At 36.9% G+C, this 23,728-nt stretch overlaps 1 protein-coding gene across 6 annotated transcripts in view; it reads left to right on the top strand.

Annotated features, from left to right (window-relative positions):
• Positions 1 to 23,622, top strand: part of LOC127447096 (alpha-1,3-mannosyl-glycoprotein 4-beta-N-acetylglucosaminyltransferase A) — an 80,417-nt gene extending 56,795 nt beyond the window's left edge. Inside the window, exons 8-16 of one of the 6 annotated variants that reach the window (XM_051708645.1) lie at positions 4,763 to 4,838; positions 8,221 to 8,335; positions 8,996 to 9,126; positions 9,388 to 9,495; positions 10,308 to 10,501; positions 16,850 to 16,928; positions 17,402 to 17,462; positions 19,596 to 19,708; positions 20,093 to 23,622. In XM_051708645.1, the coding sequence (XP_051564605.1) occupies positions 4,763 to 4,838; positions 8,221 to 8,335; positions 8,996 to 9,126; positions 9,388 to 9,495; positions 10,308 to 10,501; positions 16,850 to 16,928; positions 17,402 to 17,462; positions 19,596 to 19,708; positions 20,093 to 20,119 (904 nt within the window). In that variant the 3' untranslated portion in view covers positions 20,120 to 23,622. Of the gene's footprint in view, positions 1 to 4,762; positions 4,839 to 8,220; positions 8,336 to 8,995; positions 9,127 to 9,387; positions 9,496 to 10,307; positions 10,502 to 16,849; positions 16,981 to 17,401; positions 17,463 to 19,595 lie in introns of all 6 variants that reach the window. The other 5 variants (XR_007898283.1, XM_051708644.1, XR_007898284.1 and 2 more) reach the window with 5 other exon arrangements.
• Positions 23,623 to 23,728: the final 106 nt, after the last annotated feature.

The raw sequence follows: 23,728 nt of genomic DNA, 5'->3' as shown, positions 1-23,728 counted from the left end.
CTCCAGTAAAGTCAAGGTCAAAGACATCAACTCCTCCATTCCCTTCTTCCTCTCTTTCTCTCTCTCTCTCGACTATGATGCATGTTGACTGTCCTCAGAAGACTCAACTTCTCATCTCGTGCTCTCTCTAAATCTTTCATCCACAGCTGTCTCAATCACTATCTAATTCTTTTCTTACTTTAATTGTCTCTTTTTTCTGTTTGTGTCATTCTCCTTGTTTCACAATTCTGCCACTGACAGTATAAGAGTGCAGAAATGGATTGAAAAAATTAACTGACCATAATATTTCTTACTGGCCTGGAAACTGGCCAGTACTGGCCTAAATTTTTTATTTATTTATTTATTTATTTTTTTAAGGTCTATTCCGGGTTCAATACAAGTTAAAGGAGTTATTTCATGATTTTTTTTTAAAACTTATTTTCTATTGTTTTTTTTATTTGAGCTTCATTTATAATGTTAGTAAAGGTTTTTGCACAAAACAGCAGTCATAATATAGTATAACATGACCTTTTTCCACCTTGTCTCTGTCTTAAACACTTGTTTTTTTGTGCCATGTCCCCTTTAAGACAATATATACGCCCACTGTTATGATTGGCTGACATCTTTGCAGTTCAGACCCCCTTCGCCTTGACACATGGAACTGTTTTTTTCCAAGAATGAAAACATGCAAGAGGTTTACAAAACTCAGTCAGCTCAGGCAATAATAGCTAAATGTCCCAATTTATGTGAAGCACGCAAACTACTCAGGGGTGGGCAGTATAACCAAATCTTATATCACGATATGAGTAATTTTATATCACGATAACGATATACACTGGCGGCCAAAAGTCTGGAATAATTTTGCTCTTATGGAAAGAAATTGGTACTTTTATTACCAAAGTGGCATTCAACTGATCACAATGTATAGTCAGGATATCAATAACGTGAAAAATTACTATTACAATTTGAAAAAAAAAAAAAAATGTTCAGAACTTCTTAAACTACTTCAAAGAGTTCTCATAAAAAATCCTCCATGTGCAGCAATGACAGTTTTGCAGATCCTTGGCATTCTAGCTGACAGTTTGTTCAGATAGTCAGGTGACATTTCACCCCACACTTCCTATAGACACACATGCCACAGTCACGTGAAGAATTTGTGTATCAGTTGAGAAACATATTTAGTGCTTTTAAAGTGCCAAATGTCTGATAAAGTCATTAAATTTACTTGGGCAGCCGCATAAAAATTTTAATTTCCGGAAAATCCCCTGTCCATGTTTCTTCAATTCTCTCAGTCTCACTTGAAGCCCTGCCCACTGATATGTAAGCCCATACTGTGCACATGGATATTTACGTATCGCAATACACACGATAGAGCAAAATCTCTATTGACTTTATATTGTTGCCACAATATATATCGCCTTATTGCCCAACCCTAAAACAACTACAGTTCTTCTGACTGAAATAACAAAACTGATAAAGTCTGCACACTGTTGCTCCCAAATACTTACAGATTTGGTGATTCAATAATGCTGTTTAAAACTGACAAGTGTAAAAATAGTCCAGACTAACACAAGCTGCAAATAACACAAACTGTGAATTTGCAGGGTTAAAAAAATCTGTATCCAGCTGTGATGGATGGTCGACCAGGGTGTTCGCCTCTGTTGTGTCACCGCTTAAAATACACACCCCGTCTAATGGAAAATACGAGATGTTTGCCGTGTGCGGAGTCACCCTTGATTGTTTTGCTGGTCAACCGTAGGAAGGTATCCCACTCGACTGTTTTGCTGTTTAAATACAGGACAATGGGCATCCCAGTGCATTTATTTTGCCCAAAATATGGGACTGCCAGGGTAATATGAGACAGTTGAGACAGCTGGCAACCTTACTAGTGTATACTAAACCATTGTCTGTCGTTGCACTCCACGCTACGTGTTCTTACATAAAAAATCAAATTTAATCTCAAATAAATATTTTGTGAGCAATTGTGTTTCTTTGGTAAGTAACCGTGTAATAAGCACGATCCGCCCCACGGTGGAGTCCTGAGCATTGTTTATTTTGGCTTAATAAAAACGTCTGACTATCCAATTCCTTACATATCAAAGAAACAGACAGAACGGTAGTAATGAATTGGTTATTTTTCATTTTTTGTGATAATTAATATTATGCCACAAATGCTGTCAGTTGAGCTTAACTTGTATTGAACCCGGAATATTCCTTTAAGGTTTATGAGACTCCATTACTAACTGGTTGTTCATATGACAAACATGAATTTTAAAGTATAGTATTGTTTGTTTGTCTCATGTCTGTCAAATCCACTTGTAAATGCAATAAAAAATAAATAAATAAAAAAATAGCCCTCAAGAAATCTAACTGAAAAAGTTCATTTCGAACACTGCATGCAAGTCACGACGTTTTCTTTAGACTGTTGATATGTCTTTTGTTTGAATTTCACACATCACTTACATCAGCGAGCATCAGACAATCATACTTACAATTCAATTTAAACCATGTGACCCACTTTATATTAGGTGGCCTTAACTACTATGTACTTAACCATTGGATACAATGTACTTATTTTTTTTTAATTTATTTATTTATTTTTATCCCCTTTTCTCCCCAATTTGGAATGCCCAATTCCCACTACTTAGTAGGTCCTCATGTTGGCGCGGTTACTCACCTCAATTCAGGTGGTGGAGGACAAGTCTCAGTTGCCTCTGTTTCTGAGACTGTCAATCCGCACATCTTATCACGTGGCTCGTTGTGCATGACACCGCGGAGACTCGCAGCATGTGGAGGCTCATGCTACTCTCCGCGATCCACCCACAACTTACCACGTGCCCCATTGAGAGCGAGAACCACTAATCGCGACTACGAGGAGCTTACCCTATGTGACTCTACCCTCCCTAGTGACTGGGCCAATTCGGTTGCTTAGGAGACCTGGCTGGAGTCACTCAGCACACCCTGGATTCGAACTCATGACTCCAGGGGTGGTAGTCAGCATCAGTACTCGCTGAGCAACCCAAGCCCTGATACAATGTACTTATTATGTACATACATGTTGTTGCATTGTAATTACATTTAAAGTACCTGCATTTAATTCCATTTGTAGTTACACAGTTAACTTTACCCCTAACCCAACCCTTACACCAAAACCTAACTCTAACCCCTTATCCTAACCCTACCTTTACTCCTAAACCTACCCATACCTCAACCTCAGTAGCAGCAAATGTGGATATTTTGCAGAACAACATGTAGTTACACAATAAATACATAGTCTTGTATGTATTTAATATTGGTACATAGTAGTTAAGGCCACATAATATAAAGTATGACCAAACCATTCATTATGTTGCCATTCCCAAAATAATGACATGCCACTGAACAGTTATTGCATTTGTTGCTTGGTGTGTGAAATTTGGACCCTGTTCAATGAAACCATCTGACCCTGCTGTGAATGGTTGTGATGTAATCTGAAATATTCACGATATCTGACAAAAACCCCAATGTCGATTGCATCAGTCATAGACAGACGATGATCAAAAATATCTGGAAATGACAAACCATGGAGCTGGGATGCTGCCAAATATATTAAATAGTAGCTCAGTAGTTATCATGCACTTGCGTTTTTAGATACTAATCAAATTATTAAACCATTAAATACGTTACGGATTAAAGAGGCCGGTTGCAGGCCCATGCACCATATTTTTGTGGGCCGCGTGATGTCATAATAACAATTAGGGGTGGGGAAAAATATAGATTTTTCCGATGCATCAAGACCTTCATTTGAACGGTCTCGATTTTTCAATTCTAAGATCGATTCACATAAAGCACATGCACATCTGACTGAATTTTGCGTTGTCGGGCCACCGAAGCTGGCTTCCGGCACTTGATACTATGCAGGGTGCAGTTGAAGCCTGGTTTTTCACGTTTTTAACTGAAACTCATGCAAGTGATGCGCTCTGCTCTATTCTAGTGTAATTCTGGAGCACGTGCTTCAAATGGCAATCAGCGCTCAAAAGATGGGTTATTGCAGAGCTAATCACTTGATATCGCGGCGGCTCCCCTTGATAATAACAAGGCTTACCTTGATATCATGGCATAGACTTCTAAACTTAAGACCCCTTTGAATTCTGAAAATTTCTTGTTTAAGGTGCTATCGAGGAAGTTAAACCACTCAAACAGCTGGACAGCCTCGACATTCGATTCAGCAATGATGAGGAAAAAATACAACACTGTATGCATCAAAATACAATTACACCTCATCACCCTTGCTTACATTTATCACAATTTTACAGTTGTGACAGTAACAATGGTATGTTGACAGATATGTTATAGTTTTAAATAGTTCATTATACACAACAAACTGTACTCTCATCCAGTTGATCAAAGGAAATTAGCAAATCTGTAATGAGAACATTTAATGTTCTTTGAATATTTATTGCTCTCTTTTCTGTGAACACCTTACTGCAAAAGTCGAATGAATAACAAGGTTTATATTTGTGTGTGTGTGTGTGGATAAATAGTGCTCATTTTCCACTGCGGACAGGAGCAATTTACTGTATTTGCCTACTACTTATAACTGAGTTTTGAGTGTTTGCTCTAGTGTGTTTGCATTTCTGTTGTCAGTCACACTCATCACAATCACACCTGCCATCTAGAGTTTCATTCATGTCAGTTAGCTGACTCATCGCCAGGTTAACTTCCACATTCAGCCTTGGCTCTCAGATTGGACATGTAGTGTTTATCTCTTTTCTAATGTGTATGATGATGTGTTTCTTTGTAGATGGCGGACCAAGCAGAACTTGGATTATTCTTTTCTAATGATGTATGCCGTCAACAAAGGGGTCTATTATGTCCAGGTAATCAAATCGGCAATATTTCTGCATCTCTAGCATCACCAAACCGAATTGCAAAAATTATGTTTTCAAACAGGTTTTGAAAAAGGTTTCTGTGTCTGGCTGGTCAGGTCACTCAACATACAGAGACCAAGTGTTTACATTTTTTAGGGGAAAGCACCTATGAACAGCTTATTCATGGTTGCCTCTGCATGTTGATACAGGAGAAAGTAATTTAACATAGAAATCATTTACACTATCACCTTTAAAACTTTCAAAGATCTTCTATATGATCTTCTTAACATAGTCACATTGATTTTGTCACACGATAAAGTAATTTTCGGAATAATTTTGAACCTAACGTCTATCAACAGCATGAGTGGCCTGCTGTTCATTACCAAGACAACATTTTCATCTCACCCCTCAATTTGTGAAAATGGACCGGAAATGGGTTTAAAAGCAGAAATGTAAAGCCTGTATGGTTGTTAATGAAGACTCTAGTTAATAGTGACTTTAAAGCACCCAAAATTATCTTAAGCAGTCCATGGGATTTGTGTGTCATATTGCACATTCATGAGCACTACGAGAGAAGTGTTCACATGAGAACTTGTGCTGTTTTTAGTGCTAAACAATGCAAGTTCTCATGTGCATATTTACATTTTTGGGTCAACAATTCCTTTAAAGCATTGTCGTTAATTCATCAGTAAAAATATTTGTTACGTGAGCTGAAAATCTGAGGTCCGACCAGAGACCGGGATCGGATCCAAAACTTTGATGAGTGCTTCGGACAGCGGTCGGGACTGATATTAGTAGCCTCTAGTGATTTTAAATAAATGTGCTTGTACCGAAAGGACCCGAGAAGACCTGAAATCTTTAAAAATATGCCAACTTTCCATTATTCGTTTCGGGCGTTTAACAATAATTTTTATTTATAACAAATTCATATAAAAAAAATCATGACAATGTTATTATCTCACTTTTTCTCTGTTCTCTGACAATCCACGCTCCTATGTGCAACGGACTCGTCTCATTTAGACAGCATCATTGATTATAATTGGAGGGATTTGCTCGCGTCTTGTGTAGACATGGTCTTTTGTTTGAATTTTACATGATTATCACATCTTTTTCATGTCCCTTCCTGATATCCACCGATAGTTACAAGCTAAAGTAACCACCTTTATTTTTTAGCTGAGCATGACATGAGTTGAAAGTTTGGATGTAACACTGAACAGACAAGGTTGTTTAACGATTCTGTCTTATCAGATTCATGCCAACACATGTAATGTTTAATTGTTATGACTATGCTTTTAAAATATGAAATTATCAATCTGAATGTTAACCTGCTTGCCTGCGAATCTTCCTCATTAAGAATATTACTGTAAATGAAAATTAATTTATCCATTCGTTCATTCATGTATATTGACCATGAAGAGTTTGTAAGTCTTACCTCTGCTAATCAACAGCATGCCACACAGATATTAAGTTGAAAATAATGTGCTGAAGCCAGCGTGAAGCTTAATATCTTTTGAATACATTTTCTGCTCTTAGGCTTCTGAAATGCTACATATTCCAATTCAGATTTGGAGTTAATGCTCCAGATCCCCTCTGGAAGCTCTTCATATAAAATACCCCAGCAGCTCTTTGCTCAAGGTTGCCGTGGTAACCCATGTCTCTAAAGGAAGATGTGGATATACCCAAAATATACACTTTGGATCTTTGGATAGTTGTCATGGGAACTCTGTGTGGTAGTTTTAGGATTTTTGTTTTAAAAGGCTTGTGATCGTTTTACTGCTGGGAATATAATCAGGGGAAACAATTTGCTACCATAAGGGTGACTGTATGTGTTCACTTGACATGGCACGTCTCTCAGGGGAACAAAACATAATGTCAAGAAAGGGTGTAGCGACCATTATACTTAAGGGGGAAAGTCGGTCAACTTTTGGAAATGACTAAATTCATCGCAACATTTTTCATTTTTTGGATGATCCCATTGATTCTCAATGTGATAATGCACGGGAAATATATGATTTCTAATGAAAAAATTTGCTAAAGTACACATTAGTGTACATTGTGTTTACCAGCGTGGCTCTTTGCAATAAATCGCTCAAATTTGTAAAATGGCATATCGGATGAAAATAGAGACTAATCATTTGATTAAAACAGGTTTCAATGTAAAAACTTAATTAGGTTTCTTACCAGATATAGTTATTTTGCCATTTCTCCCAAAGACTAACTCTGATGTGATCAGCAGCATGTTGTTTGGCGACTTTAAGAGCAAGCAACAAGCCTCTTCCAACCAGTTGTTTTCGCAATGCTAATGGGGCAAGCGGAAAATGGTAATGCCACCGATGGCTAGGTCTCACCTACTAATGTCTGTCTTGCAGCAAATCAAATTATGTAATTAATATTCATGAAAGTAGAAACCTTCTTCAAACTTCTTAAAGAACTTCCAGAAGATGTTGAGTAACAGAAATAGTTGTCTTTAACAAAAATTGGCATTATATTCATAGTTGTCACTAGAGAGTTTTAGGCCAAATGATTAAACTTTTGTGACAGAAATGCTAAAGTGACTGATTTTTCTGGAAAGTTTCATTTTTAAGCTTTTATATGGTATTTTGTATAAGTGAATCCATGACGACTTGACATTTAAAACCATGTCATACTTGTGAAGAGGAGCTGATGAGATTTAGGCCACATGAACACTACTACGTTTTCATCTGAAACGCATTGATTTCACTATGGTTACGCATCTCATCCACACTAGAATGGTGTTTTCCACCACCAAAAATGGAGTTTCAACAACGTTCTCAATTACTTCATACTTTAAAAAACTATGACATTAGGAAACTGAAAAGGAAAACGGATTAGTGTGGATGTAGCTTTACAATGTGTGTTTTTTTTTTTTTTTTTTTTTTTTTTTTTTTTTAAGGTGGGTTTGTTTTGAGCATCTTTCTTGGCTGCTATTTCCACATTTTCCCAAAAAAAAAAAAAAAAAACATCCCATAATAATGTTCATTATATAATTTCACATTAATGTCTTTTCATTCTCACGTGCTTGTGTGTGTCTGTCTGTTGGCCTGTTCTGAATATGTTGTTTTCATTCATATTTGATTTTCTCTGTGCCATGCCAATAAATCTCTCTAGTGTCTCCATGTCTTTGTGCTCTCTATACATGCAGGGCTCTCTTAGGAAAGGGGAAAGGTATTGCTTCCATGTTTTTGTAACTCGAGTTACACAAGGGTAGAGGACAATGTGCATTAACTTTGTTTGTGTGTGCTTATATTAGTGGCTGCAGCATATGTGTGTGTGAAGTGTGGTTTTTCTGGTAGATTGTTAGTTAGAGATGATATTTTTAGAAACTGCCCCTTGTGTCAGTAAGGATATCTGTTTCCTGTTCTGCTTCCAGTTAGAAGATGACATCGTTGCCAAGCCCAACTATTTTGCCACCATGAAAAACTTTGCCCTTCAACTCGCCACTGAGGACTGGATGATCCTTGAGTTTTCACAGCTGGGTTTCATTGGTGTGTCTTCTTTTATTTTTAACATGCTTTGTTATACTACATTCTAAAAATAGATATGCTATTTTTATGACTTGCTTTTCATTAAATGTGTACAATTAACAGTTTGCCCCAAAATTCTGAAAATTCTGTCATTTACTCACCCCAAAAGCCCTTCAATGCCATTTTAGTTTCTTTCTTATATGGAGCAAAAAAGAAGTTGCTGTGAAGAATAATTATACAGATCCTTTTCACACATTGAAGCAGACAGTGACCAGGGGCTTTTATGGTCCAAAAAAAAAGTGCTATATTGGAAGTCTCATTTGATCTAGCTCTCAAATCTCATTTTCACATTTGCATATTCAATCTTGGCATGTCAAGACACATTGCAACAGATTTGAAGTCAGTTACATCACATGCCATTGGTTTTCACAGACTGTATGTTGTAACCGAATACAACACACCAAATTTGAAGGCACAAATGAGATTTGTGAGATATGGAGGAAGTACTGTAGCTTCAAAGTACGGCTTCAAAAGACTTGGAATATAGCACATAAGTTGTATGGACTAATTTGATAGTACTTTCATTGTGCATTTTTTTGTCATTTTGAAAAGTTGACAGTCTGTGGTAACTGTAAGCTTTCATTGTTTTATTTTTATTTTTATATTTTTTCTCGATTTCAGGTAAGATGTTCCAAGCCCCAGATCTAAATCTCATTGTGGAGTTCATCTTCATGTTTTATAAGGAGAAGCCCATAGATTGGCTGCTGGATCACATACTCTGGGTCAAAGTATGCAACCCAGAGAAAGATGCTGTAAGTTTATACTCGGTGCAAGTGTGTGCATTTTTGTGACCTTGAACTCTACCATGGTGTGTCAGGCCAGCCTAGAGGCGTGTTTTTCTCATTGTCAAATGAACACTTGCAGATTCTATCTCTGTCTTCCTTATTTCTAATTTATACTCTATATACAACAGTTAAGTTCATCTTATAGAATAGTATAACAGCACTTTTTCTTATGTGATATTGCTTAATTCTATTATTCTCCCATTATAGCTCTTGCTTTTCTGTATCTAGAAACACTGTGAGAGACAGAAGTCTAGTCTACGCATTCGTTTCAGGCCCTCCTTATTCCAGCATGTTGGGCTGCACTCTTCCCTGGCTGGAAAAATTCAGAAACTCACGGTAACTTATTTCACATGTGTCTTGTTTTTTTTTTGCAACTTCCCAGTTTATCATTGTCTCAATGTTTAATGATCTTGCACAGAGCTGGCAAATCTCTTCCTGTTGATCTTTTTTTTATTGATTTAAAAAAAAAAAAAATGTTATCCCCTTTTCTCCCAATTTGCCCAATTCCCACTACTTAGTAGGTCCTCGTGGTGGCGCGGTTACTCACCTCAATCCGGGTGGCCGAGGACAAGTCTCAGTTGCCTCCGCTTCTGAGACAGTCAATCTGCACATCTTATCACGTGGCTCGCTGTGCATGACACCGCGGAGACTCCCAGCATGTGGAGGCTCATGCTACTTTCCGCTATCCATGCACAACTTACCACACACCCCATTGAAAGCGAGAACCACTAATCGCAACCACGAGGAGGTTACCCCATGTGACTCTACCCTCCCTAGCAACTGGGCCAATTTGGCTGCTTAGGAGACCTGGCTGGAGTCACTCAGCACTCACTGGATTCGAACTCACGACTCCAGGGGTGGTAGTCAGCGTCAGTACTCGCTGAGCTACCCAGGCCCCTTCTTCCTGTTGATCTTAAAAGTCCCCTAAAGTTTCTCATTCTGTTTCATACAAACCTATTTGGGCTTCCTGTTATCTTGTTACATATCGTTTTACCCTGGTATCCTGTTTTCTTGTGCCTACGTTTCTCTTTTTTTTGGGAACAGCTGACCTTTTCCTTAATCTAGTTTGCTGTTTTTAAGTATTACGGACAAAAGCTGCACTTCCTGTTGGCTGCAGTCATAACTTCCTCTCTCTTATGCTCTGTCAGGATAAAGACTTCCTAAAACCTCTACTGCATAAGATTCACGTGAACCCACCGGCTGAGGTGTCCACCTCTCTTAAAGTGTATCAAGGCCACACACTTGAGAAGACCTACATGGGCGAGGATTTCTTCTGGGCCATTACTCCAACAGCTGGAGACTATGTCCTGTTCAAGTTTGATCGACCCGTCAACATTGAAAGGTCACTGGGCACTTTCTCTTACTTGGTCAATGTCTCTTACAATGGTTAATTGGGACATACTGAAATCTCAAACGGTTTGGTCAAGATTATGTTCAAAGAACATATTTAAAATTAGCCAAAAACAACAACAAATCAGACAACTATGGTAGAATACTTTTTCTTTAGCTCAAAAAACACAATGCTGGTCTAGCTAATGTGCATGCATGTCCTTGAGTAAACAGACAGGTGAAAAAATGTTATCCCCTTTTCTCACCAGTTTGGAATGCCCAATTCCCACTACATAGTAGGTCCTCGTGGTGGCGCGGATACTCACCTCAATCTGGGTGGCGGACGACAAGTCTCAGTTGCCTCCGCTTCTGAGACCGTCAATCCACACATCTTATCACGTGGCTCGTTGTGCATGACACCGCGGAGACTCGCAGCATGTGGAGGCTCATGCTACTCTCCGTGATCCATGCACTACTTACCATGCGCCCCATTGAGAGCGAGAACCATTAATCGCGACCATGAGGACGTTACCATATGACTCTACCCTCCCTAGCAACTGGACCAATTTGGTTGCTTAGGAGACCTGGCTAGATTCATTTAGCACACCCTGGATTCGAACTAGCGACTCCAGAGGTGGTAGTCAGTATCAATACTCGCTGAGCTACCCAGGCCCGATGATTGGCTCTTTTAACATATCATATGTGTATTGTTGTGTCACCCAGCTATTTTTTTCTGTCAGCTGTGCATGAAAATCAACACTAATAACATTATAGATACTTCAGCATTCAAGATACTTTGTTTACCGTGCTTATCATTCCCGTGTAAATACACTGGCAGCCTAAAATTTGGAATAATGTACAGATTTTGCTCTTATGGAAAGAAATTGGTTCTTTTATTCACCAAAGTGGCATTCAACTGATCACAATGTATAGTCAGGATATTAATAATGTGAAAAATTACTATTACAATTTAAAAAAAAAAAAATCAAAGTTCTCATAACAAAATCTTCCACGTGCAGCAATGACAGCTTTGTAGATCCTTGGCATTCTAGCTGTTGGTTTGTCCAGATACTCAGGTGACATTTCACCCCGCACTTCTTGTAGCACTTGCCATAGATGTGGCTGTCTTGTCAGGCACTTCTCACGCACCTTACAGTCTAGCTGATCCCACAGAAGCTCAATGGGTTTAAGATCCATAACACTCTTTTCCAATTATCTGTTGTCCAATGTCTGTTTCTTTGCCCACTCTAACCTTTTCTTTTTGATTTTCTGTTTCAAAAGTGGCATTTTCTTTGCAATTCTTCCCATAACACCTGCACCCCTGAGTCTTCTCTTTACTGTTGTACATGAAACTGGTGTTGAGCGGGTAGAATTAAATGAAGCTGTCAGCTGAGGACATGTGAGGCATCTAATTCTCAAACTAGAGACTCTGATGTACTTATCCTCTTGTTTAGTACATCTGGCCTTCCACATCTCTTTCTGTCCTTGTTAGAGCCAGTTGTCCTTTGTCTTTGAAGACTGTAGTGTACACTTTTGTATGAAATCTTCAGTTTTTTAACAATTTCAAGCATTGTATAGCCTTCATTCCTCAAAACAATGATTGACTGACGAGTTTTTAGAGAAAGCTGTTTCTTTTTTTGCCATTTTTTAACTAATATTGACCTTAAGACATGCCAGTCTATTGCATACTTTGGCAACTCAAAAACAAACACAAAGACAATGTTAAGCTTCATTTAACGAACCAAATAGCTTTCAACAGTGTTTGATATAATGGCAAGTGATTTTCTAATACCAAATTAACAATTTAGCATAATTACTCAAGGATATGGTGTTGGAGTGATGGCTGCTGGAAATGGGGCCTGTCTAGATTTGATCAAAAATGACTTTTTTCAAATAGTGATGGTGCTGTTTTTTACATCAGTAATGTCCTGACTATACATTGTGATCAGCTGAATGCCACTTTGGTGAATTAAAGTACCAATTTCCTTCCAAAACAGCAAAATCTGAACATTATTCCAAACTTTGGCCGCAAGTGTATATTTACAGAATTAAAATGTCTGTTTAAGCACTCTTTTTCACTTTAGATGCAACTTCTGTGCCGCATTTGTATAAATAGCAGGAAAACCAGGAGAAAGTTTGTGTTTTATGAAAGTGTCCTGTATAGTTCAATTATAGCTCTATAATGAAAAGTTATCACAAATAAACAAATACAAATATTTGTTGTAAATTTGCCTTGTAAAGAAATCTTAATGTTCAGTAAAAATATATGTTTAACTAGGGCTATTAATCGATAAAACTTAATAAAGAAAAACAAACTTTAATCCAATTAATTACATGATATGCAGATTAACCCTTAAAAGCAAGGTAATTTTCCCAAACACACTAACATATTCGGGTCTTATCTATCAAAAATGTATGTAAAAAACTGCCCAGATAGTGTAACATTTTACAAATATTTTCAAGACAATTAGAAAACAATAAAATAAAATATATTTTGATGTTGTATTTTTCATAAATGAAAGAGATAATGCAACAAATCAGGACAAATCAAGAACAGGATTCATTATATTCACACTGAAATTTCATGAGATGCAACTGGATGTCAAACACATATTGAGCTACACAAAACACAAAATCTATACATGTATAATGTATGTGTAACTTATGTCTAGCTTATGTGTATCTTATGTGTATTTTCTCAAGCACTCAGGTCTAAATAGATGCACTACTTACATAATTTCAGTGGTACACCCAAATAACAATAGTCATTTCAAACTGTTCATGCGTTGTACTTGCTGTAAGTTTACTTCGATGTTGTTTCTTCGTCAAATAGCAATGTCAAATATAAATCAATCAATCACTGAAATATCAGTGCCACCTTGAGTAAGAAATAACATGTATGTGTATACGCATATAAAATACTGATAATTCATCATTGTTGATAATTCATTGTTGCACAGAAAATGTAATGAGATATAATATTTAACTGTATGAATATAGTACTCATTTCTCTTGTAATACACAAAGAAATAGATATGCTGTGATGGTAGACTTAAATAGATATGAAATAATAAAAAATATATCATTTATGTAAGTGCAAAAAAAAAAAGCAAAAAAAAAAAAGACTCTTACATACGTCGAGTTTCTAGAGACCTAATCTTTTGGTACTTAAACCATTATAATTTTTTTTTTTTTTTTTTTTTTTTTTTGCAATTTGTTTCAATTTTTTGTGTCACTATTTATAAGAAATAGATTGAGGAATACTAAAGAGGTGTTGGCACAACTCCAAAAGCTTTATGAGGTACAGGGGGTGGAATGATGTCCCGGGTCTCTAAAGACCCGAGGTATGCATTTAAGGGTTAAGCGAATTAATCACATATATAAATATTTGCTGAAAAATCCCCTCAAATAACAATAATTCAGTATATAATGATTATAATTATAAATGGTTATATTTAAACAATTATAAATATAATATTATAAAAATAATAATTTAGATAATTAAAATACATTACATTATTGTGGCAGACGAGTAAATCATTGATAAGACAATACAAAAACTGGCTTTAGAAGGCAAAATATTGTTTATTTCCATATTATTGAACATAAGCAACCTAATATTGGCCTACAGTCCACAGCAATCCATTTTGCAGTTGAATTTGCCAATATGTCAGAGATAGATTTATTATAAGGGCTTGTCTAAGGATGCGTAAATGTACACCTGCATCAGACGGATGCTTTTGGAGCATCTAACTTTGGTTAGTTGTGGTTTTTAGATCGCTTTGTCATGTATTTCTACATTTCAAAGTACGTTTAACTTGTCTCGAGATCGGAATTATGCTCCATCCAGCTGTGTTTGAACGCAAGAACGCGTCCTCTTGTGCTATCGCTGGTCTATACAGCTGGAGTTTCGCTTACTACCCCCGGCTGAAAGCAAGTGATATATGGAGATAAAACGGTATCAAAAGATCTCACAAATGCACACAACAGATCCACACACGCACACATGTATTTGTGGAATTAGCGCGCATGTGGCTCTGTTGCGTGCATTTGTGGATTGTCGTGTGCATTTGTGAGATGTTTTGATACTGAATTATCTCCATAGGTACTTAAGGATTGAATTGTTCCGATGGTAGGAAAATTCCTTATTACAGCCTGGGGACTCACTGTCCATGTCTCGCTGTCCTCACAAGAGAGTAGAGGTGGCTAATGAGAATTTGCTAAAAAAAAGAAGCTGCAACCAAAAACCTCTGGAGAGTAAGAGAGAGATGTAATGGGAAAAAAAAAAAAAATTTTGAGCAGATACACATCTTATAACTTTATAAGATAAGACTTCTTAATTTGAGTATGAGATCCATCTCATCTGATCTGACCACACATTGATGTTATACCAGGTGGAAACAGGGCCTGAGAGACAATCATTTCTTTTACATGGACACCAGAAAGTGGCTCATTGTGAGAAAGTGGTATTTCCTTTTACATGCACTGTATAAGTGGCGTACTCTTTACTCCCGTATACATGCGGCTCGGTCAGTAAGCTTTCTCCACAGCAATGTAATTTCCCCACGATGCTTGTGTAAATAACAAACATGGCATCCTTGGAAGACTAAGCTATTTTATTCTCTGCTGAATTGCTTTATTTCCATATGTTCCAGAGTTGTTGTTGTGTTTGTTATCTTAACTTTCCATTGCGACCAGTGGGGTTTCCCTCTTACGTAAAACTCTGGGATTCCCCATTGTACGAGCATATATATGCGAGTGTGAGGGACCGTCGATATTTTACATGTTTTACATGGTGTGTATAAATGGGTTTAAGTTTATAGTATGTGTGCTTTTCCCACTGTACTCCCAGAAATGTTGAATTGTTTTCGCTGTGTTGATTGTTGTTGGACCCAATCCTATGACGTTTCTTCTCCAGGCTGTTCACTCACATGCGCACTCCTCAAAAACCTGAAAGAACTGCGCTTATGCATTTACATGACTGCATAAACCGCGTTCTCCGGTAGAAACTCAGGTGTGTTAAACCGCTTTCTCTTAATTCCGTAAGCGCCGTGAGGAAAACGTCTTTCTCGTTTACATGACATTTCAGAACGCTGCTTTCTACAAAAATCCTGGAATAAATGGTTTCTTAAGTGCATGTAAACGTGCTCAATGAGACCGAATTGTCTTGCAGAAATAGACACAGGCAGGCAGAGAGACAATCATGCTTTCTGAGAGCTTGTGGCCATTAATTTTATTTGTTTGGCACAGACCTGACCTGTTCCGAGTGTTCGTCTGAGTATAAACAGTGCTAACAAGATGATGTCACAATTAATTAACTTATGTGTCAATGTCAACTTTATTTATATAGCACTAATAAAACAACAATTGTGGACCAAAGTGCTTTACAGTCAAATACAAAGATTGAAATTAAAAAACATAGGGCACATCAACCCCTCTTTTTTTCTTTAAATATTAAAAAGTAAAAAAATAAAACCACGATACATGTTTTATCAAATAGAGGATTTAGGCAGTATTTTAAGGCTGAAGAGAGAGAGTGGGTTTTGAACATGAATTTAAAACATACGTTTTAAACAAGAAGAGAATTTAGACACCTGTGTAAACCTGAGTGGGTTGAAGTGTGGGTTAAAATAATATGTTTTAAGCAGAAAAAGAATTCAGACAACATTATAAGCCTTTGAGAAGTAGTGGCTTTTTAACATGGATTTGAAAGCTTGAAGAGATTCGGCAGACCTAATATGTAGAGGCAGTGCATTCCATAGTTTGGGGCCAGCTACTGTAAATGCCCGTTCATCTTTTTGCTTGATTCTGGTCTTCAGTGTGATAAGCAGTTTTTGTTTTTCTGACCTCAGGGCCCTAGGGGGATTGTGTGGCGTCAGTAAGTTGGTGAGATATAGAGGCATCAGATTTTTCGATTCTAAAGCGTACAGGCAGTCAGTGTAGGGAGAGAAGTATAGGTTATTGATTCGTGTTTCTTGACACGCTTCAAGAGTCTGGCTGCTGCGTTTTGTACCATTTGTAAGCGTGTTAGCGCAGAAGAGTTTATTCCATAATATAAAGAGTTACAGTAGTCAAGCCGAGATGTGATAGAAGCGTGTATAACTCTTTCAAAGAGTTTTCATGTGTGATTGTGTGACTGGATTTAATAAGCAGTTTAAGTAGGGGCCTATTTAGAGACTCCGTGTGTGTGTGTGTGTGTGTGTGTGTGTTGTTTAGTTTTGTTTGTTTTCAGGCCCTGCTGTCTATGTAAGAGTCAATCTTTGCAAGTTCTTGTCCATGTCCTGCAAGTGTGTGTACATGTCTGTTCACGAGTTTGTGCCTGTACATGAAGATTCATTAACAGTTAGTCTTTGATTGGCAGGTTCCTGTTTCGCAGTGGGAACCAGGAGCACCCTGGAGACAAAATCGTGAACACAACTGTCGAGATCCTGCCCTTCTCGGTAAAAAAAAAAGAAAGAAAAAAGAACACATTCTCAATTAGATTTATAGAGGGTAATTTTTTTCTTCTTAATGTCTAGACAAGCCCTGGGGTGACATGTTTGTCAGAGTTTAACCGCAAGTTGACAGGAATCATGCGTAGGCCTCCTGTGTGTGCTGCCACCAGGGCTAATTTTAGTCAACTGCAGGTTGAGCCTTCCGTGGTAATGAGGCAGACAACTGCCACTCCTGCTGTGATACAGAGCTTAGAGAACCTCAAATGGGCTTTGATATTTGATCTTGAAGACTTTCATTAAATAAATGATACTGGCTATACATCTGAGTTTGTGTAAATGTGTTTGTGAGATAGGTTTTACTTAATTTTATCATAGTGTACAAACATTTCTCCCAAAATTGTGTATAAAATGTGTGTGTTGCTAGTTGCTTGCACACAGGCTTTTTAATATCATCTAAATGAGAATTTAATCTCTTTAAGGATGCTGAATTGAAGACCAAAGAGAAATACAAAAGAACAGATGACCGGTTTTATAAAATTGGTGAGTTATTACATGCATGCTCAAATCAGCAGTTTTGCACATGAAGTAAATGATTGTTATGCTGTCTTTGCAAGTATCACAGTTTTCAGTTTTTCAAACAAGGAAACATTTACACCTGGTGTTAACAACCATTGCGCTAAAACAAGAGTTTTAAATTTTGTCGGTTTTGAAACAAAACACCTGTCAATATTTGTTTTCCTTTCGATTTGTTTCCCAGTTTAAAAATGTGGATATGCATATGCATGCACAACACTTTATGCAACCTTTATGAACGAAGGTGTCTTGAGATGCATTTAAAAGTTGATGTTACATTAGCCTGACACAGCTTCTAAAATCTGGTGCTCCCGCATGAGAACAAAGACGTCCATTTAGAGCGTGTTTCATAGAAAAACAATTAAAAATGGTGCAGAAAGACACAAATTTCAAAAGATTTCAAAAAAACTTCTTTCATGTTGTCATTATGGGGTATTGTTTGTAGAATTTTGAGGAAAATAATGAATTTAATCCATTTTGGAATAAGGTTGTAACATAACAAAATGTGGAAAAAGTGAAGCGCTGTGAATACTTTCCGGATGCACTGTATATCCACAGTAAAAACGAGTCCTAAATGAACATAACCTAAAAGGCTGCTTAACAAGGAAGAAGCCACTGCTCCAAAACCGCCATAAAAATGCCAGACTACAGTTTGCAAGTGCACATGGGGACAAAGATATTACTTTTTAGAGAAATGTCCTCTGGTGTAATGAAACAAATATTGAACTGTTTGGCCATAATGACCATCGTTATGTTTGGAGGCAAAAGGGTGAGGCTTGCAAGCCAAAGAACACCATCCTTATTGTGAAGCATGGGGGTGGCAGCATCATGCTGCAGGAGAGACTGGTGCACTTAACAAAATAGATGGCATCATGAGGAAGGAAAATTATGTGGATATATTAAAGCAACATCTCAAGACATCATCCAGGAAGTTAAAGCTCGGTCGCAAATGAGTCTTCCAAATGGACAGTGACCCCAAGCATACCTCCAAAGTTGTGGTAAAATGGCTTAAGGACAACCAAGTCAAGGTATTGGAGTGGCCATCACAAAGCCCTGACCTCAATCCCAAAAAAAAACAAAAAAAAAAACACTGTGGGCAGAACAGAAAAAGCGTGTGTGAGCAAGGAAGCCTACAAACCTGAGTGTGTGTGTGTGTGTGTGTGTGTGTGTGTGTGTGTGTGTATATATATATATATATATATATATATATCACACACACACACACACACACACTACCAGTCAAAAGTTTTGAAACATTCATTCTTTATTATAATTTTTTTTTTCACATTTAGAATAATAGTAAAATCATCACAACTATGGAATAACATAAATGGAACTATGGGAATTATGTTGTGATTAAACAAAATCCAAAATAAATCAAAACTGTGTTTTATTTTAGCATCTTCAAAGTAGTCACCCTTTGCCTAGAATTTGCAGACATGTACTCTTGACATTTTCTCAACCAACTTCTTGAGGTATCACCCTGGGATGCTTTTTAAACAGTATTGAAGGAGTTCCCATCTATGTTGGGCACTTATTGGCAGCTTTTCTTTATTATTTGGTCCAAGTCATCAATTTCAAATAAATTATATATTTTTTTAAATTAAATTTTAGATTTATAATGAAATAAATGAATATGGTGGCACAATTATATTTTTGTCTACAAAACTAATTTCAAACATTTAATCATACGCCTTCAGATCAAAAGATTTTTAAGATCATGAGAAACATTTCAGTCAAGTGTTTCAAAACTTTTGACCGGGTGTGTGTGTGTGTGTGTGTGTGTGTGTGTGTGTGTGTGTGTGTGTGTGTGTGTGTGTGTGTGTATATATATATATATACTGTATATATATAAAATAGTAATAATAATTAAATTTTTCATTAATTACAAACCCAAACCAAACTCGTTTGTTGGGTTCCGTCAGGCTCGGGACTGAGGGTTCTGGTACCCCACTTCCTAAAACAGCTGCTCAACTAAAATAACAATGAGCATTGTCCTGAAACATCACATTTGTTATGCAAACTGGACTTGTGTGTTTTAAAACTATTTTTTAGGAGTCCACAATATTTTTTACTCTCTCTCTCTCTCTCTCTCTTTAGCTCAGTTTGAGAATGGAGTGGCAGAGGGGACGGTTGACCCTGCCTTCAACCCTGTGGTTGCTGTACGTCTGGCTGTGCAGAAGGACTCTGCTGTGTGGGCAATTATTAGCGAGGTCTGTCGTTTGCTGTCTAATCATATACTCAATTTGGATGAACTCTACAGTTTCTGAATATCTTTATATATCTGACCCTGTATCCAAACTAGGCATGATGCGATAAAGTGATAAACAATAAATCACATCTCTTCCATGTTAATAGGAGTTTTTGTCCTAATCAGCCACAACATTTTTGCACTCCAGTGTCTCGCACGTCAAGACATGGTTTCTATTTTTGACACGTTGCACTTGGTAGCCATGCCCACAGTGAAATCTTGCTCTGCATATCTGTATTTGAAACTAGTATCCATTCAATGGTCTATACTGTCTTACCTGACTAAAGTCCATAGAGTTCCTCAGAGTTCTGGTTTCTGATCGATGTGCTTTGTTTTCTCTTTTCAGATCCATATCAAGAGGATACCTCGATAACTAACTGCATGTTAAGGCCCTCATTGGTCATCTAAGTTGAGATGTGCTGCTCACATCTACAGCGGTTCTAGAGTGACAGTGACTTTATCAGAGTGCATGGAAGGAGTCAATCACAATTTCCCTTAAAGAAACTTCTCTTGCTTTATTTTCTTCTTAAACTTTACTTTTTTCCTCTGGTAACTTCGTCACCTACTTGCTTTTTTTTTTAGTTTACCATTCCCTGAATTCTGTTGTGTGAATGTGACTACTACTGTACAGAAAAAAAGACACTTTTTGACGGAATGTTTCCAGACACTGATATTGTGTCATGAAGAATTCATTGCTGTCATGAAGGATTGATTTTCAGGATTCTAGGGTGCACTGATGCTGGAGAAAATGTGATGTCTCACACTGCCGTCATGGACTATAACTGACCTCGTACCCTAGGTCAGACAACCACAGCTAGATTTAGACTGAGAGATGGAGTGGGACGACAGTAATGTTTTTATTTTACCTTTCTTAAATGATTTTTTTTTTTTTTAGTTTTAGAATGTTGATGTTTGGCACTCTGTTAAAAAACTAGTAGAAAACTGGTTTATTTTAATCTACTGCTTTGCCAAAATCTTGAAACATATTTCTAAAAACAGAAGGCATATTTTAGGTCTATACCTGGTCAACCAGAGTGGCTTTTCTTCCTTCGTGTCGGTTTATCGCCAACCAATCAATCGTGACTTTCAATATGAAGGTTTATTTTGCTGTTGTTATTATTATTATTATTATTATTATTATTATTATTATTATTATTATTATGACTATCTATGAAGGTGAATTAATTTATTTGAAATAAATCTTTAATTTGTAAAAAGAGGTACATTTTTTATTTTATATTCCTCGGAAATGTATGATGTGGCAGAGGATTTAGTGCTTTTGAGTGGTTGTGGCTCAAAGTCAAGTGAATAAACTGGTTCTTATCTTTTGTGTACAGTAGTTCTGAAGGGTGCAGGGCCGCCCACCTCTGTGCCTTAATATCCAGCGCTCTAAGGGGCCTGGAAAAGGAATGCCTTTTGCCCTGTATCAAAATGCTTGGATCATACAATAGAACTTTTGTTATATTCTTGATTTGACTGAAAAGTTAAAGTTTAGAGCATGGCATGTCCATATTTATGTTCTAGAATATTTAATGAGTTTGGATTTTTTTTTTTCTTCCATTTTCAAATAACCCACTTTCAACTTGTCAGTAAGAATCTTCATTCTATATTTGATGATGTACTGTTAGACAAGTAAGTCATTATGAGTAGGCCCAGATGTAATCTACAGACCTTTTTTACTTTCAAATTTTCTGCACTGATTTTGAAGAAAATAATATGTGGGGTGAAATTTAAATGTGTTAAATGAAGTCGAGAGTACTTCTCTCTTATTGGTAGCTAAAGGCATAATAAAATTGACCAAGCTTTTTAATAAAATCACCACACACAATGTGTGGAGGATTTGTAGAACTTCGTAAATTACTGGTGTTCAAATATGCATAGATTTCTGCAGGCACAGATTCCATGTGGGCCTGGTGATGAGCAAAATATTACTTGAACCATAGATTCATAATGGTCAAAAGCAGAAATTGAATGGAAAAACTAAATTGACACTTCAACTAATTTTCTGTTGATTTTCTGTTTTTGTGCTGCTTGGTCAGGATTGGATGCTGTACTTTTTATATTGTAAAGCTATGGTTCTAATTTATTTTGCATGTAGTTAAATTGATGGTGAGGTAACTACTGTAGAAATGTCCAAAGTGCTCTCATCTCGTGATTGTATATATCTTTAAAATAATGGTTTAATGGAAGTTTTTGTTCAGCCTGACAAAATGTGTCATGGTATAACCCTTTATGCTACAAGCAGCGAGTTTCAGAACACATCCTTTTTAGTTTAAAAAATACTCTTCCTATTTTTGTGACTTCTTGGGGCTGGGTGTGAATTGCAGAACTTGACCAGTTTATGTTGTAATAGAAAGCCAATGTATTGTCAAGTTTGTTTACAGTTTATGGTCTTTCCTGAGAGGAGAGACTAAAATTATTTCTTCGATTGACTGTAGATCACTGTATCATCCTTTGTTGTGTGATGTGAGCTCTAAGGAGTGGGCAAGTGAAACCACAACAGTGTGAATTTCACTTGCCCACACAAGTGTTTTGCAATATTGCTGCCTTTTAGTCAGATTTGTGCTCAATACTCATGACTTGTTTCCAACCCTGTTTAAACACTGAGAGATGGATTATTCTCTGCTGCCCTCAAGTCAAACTCTCATGGGCCAATTTTTCCAGACACATCCAGCTATATCAGTCTTGCATTTCATGTGCCTTCATTTGTTTTTCTCCGACTCTGACATTGATTTGAATGAACTGTTCTGAAATAAACCAATCTTAACATAATTTATAATATTTGTTTCTCAAATGTTTTCTTTCCCCTCATTGTCCGTTTATTTTACTATTCGACTATGAGTGACATTTTGAAGTTTCAGTGAGGTGTGTGGTGAAATCCTGTGCATGATTGGGCTATTTTAGGACTGTCCCATTCAATATATGCTTGCAGCATTCTAACAAATGCCATTGGCATGTACAATGGCACCATCATTTGAAAATATGAATTTAATTGCATTACATAAACACCAAACCAAGTGGGTCACTTGCAAGTCCTGAGAACTACACTTTTCTGAGCCATGTTTTTAACTTTAATCAACTGATGACTAAAAGTGCCTTAAAGGGATAGTTCACCCAAAAATGAAAATTCTCTCATCATTTACTCACCCTCATGCCATCCCAGATGTGTATGACTTTCTTTCTTCTGCTGAACACTGCTGATTTTAAGAAGAATATTTCTGCTCTGTAGGGCCATAAAATGCAAGTGAATGGGTGTCAGAACTTTGAAGCATCAAAAGCAGTTAAAAACAGCATAGAAGTAATCCATACGACTCCAGTAGTTAAATCCAAACCGTCAAAAGCGATATGATAGGTGTGGGTGAGAAACAGTCCTTTTTTTTAATTTTATTTTTTTTTTTTATACAATAAATCTCCACTTTCACTTTCACATACTACTACTTTTAAAAAAATAAGGACTTATTTAACTGTTCCTCACCCATCATATTACTTTTGAAGATTTAACTACTAGAGTCTTATGGATTATTTTTATGCTGCCTTTATTTGCTTTTTGGAGCTTCAAAGGTCTGGTTACCATTCACTTTGTAAGCACCTACAGAGCTGAAATATTCATCTAAAAATCTTCGTTTGTGTTCTGTAGAAGAAAGTAAGTCACACATCTGGGATGGTATGAGGGTGAGTAAATGATGAGAGAATTTTCATTTTTGGGTGAACTACCCCTTTAAGAGAAACTACAGGTGTTTTTATTTATTTATTTGATCACATATTGACATGTTCCACTAACGTTTGACAACCAGATATAAACCAAACTACTTTTTGTGAAATGTTTTTCTTAAAGTGGACTTCTGCTATCTTTAAAATAAATGCCACTTGGTTTGACATTTCGTATACAATGCAATGCCAATAATCCATTGACTGAAGTGTCCAAATAAATTTTGGGATCACTATATTGCTGAATAAAGAAAACAAAAATGATGTTATTTAA

The sequence above is a fragment of the Myxocyprinus asiaticus genome, chromosome 10 (genome assembly GCF_019703515.2).
Source record: "Myxocyprinus asiaticus isolate MX2 ecotype Aquarium Trade chromosome 10, UBuf_Myxa_2, whole genome shotgun sequence".
In the NCBI taxonomy this organism is placed as follows: Eukaryota; Metazoa; Chordata; class Actinopteri; order Cypriniformes; family Catostomidae; genus Myxocyprinus; species Myxocyprinus asiaticus.
The sequence above is the reverse complement of the archived record's forward strand: the minus strand, read 5'-3'. Positions and strand labels throughout refer to the sequence as shown.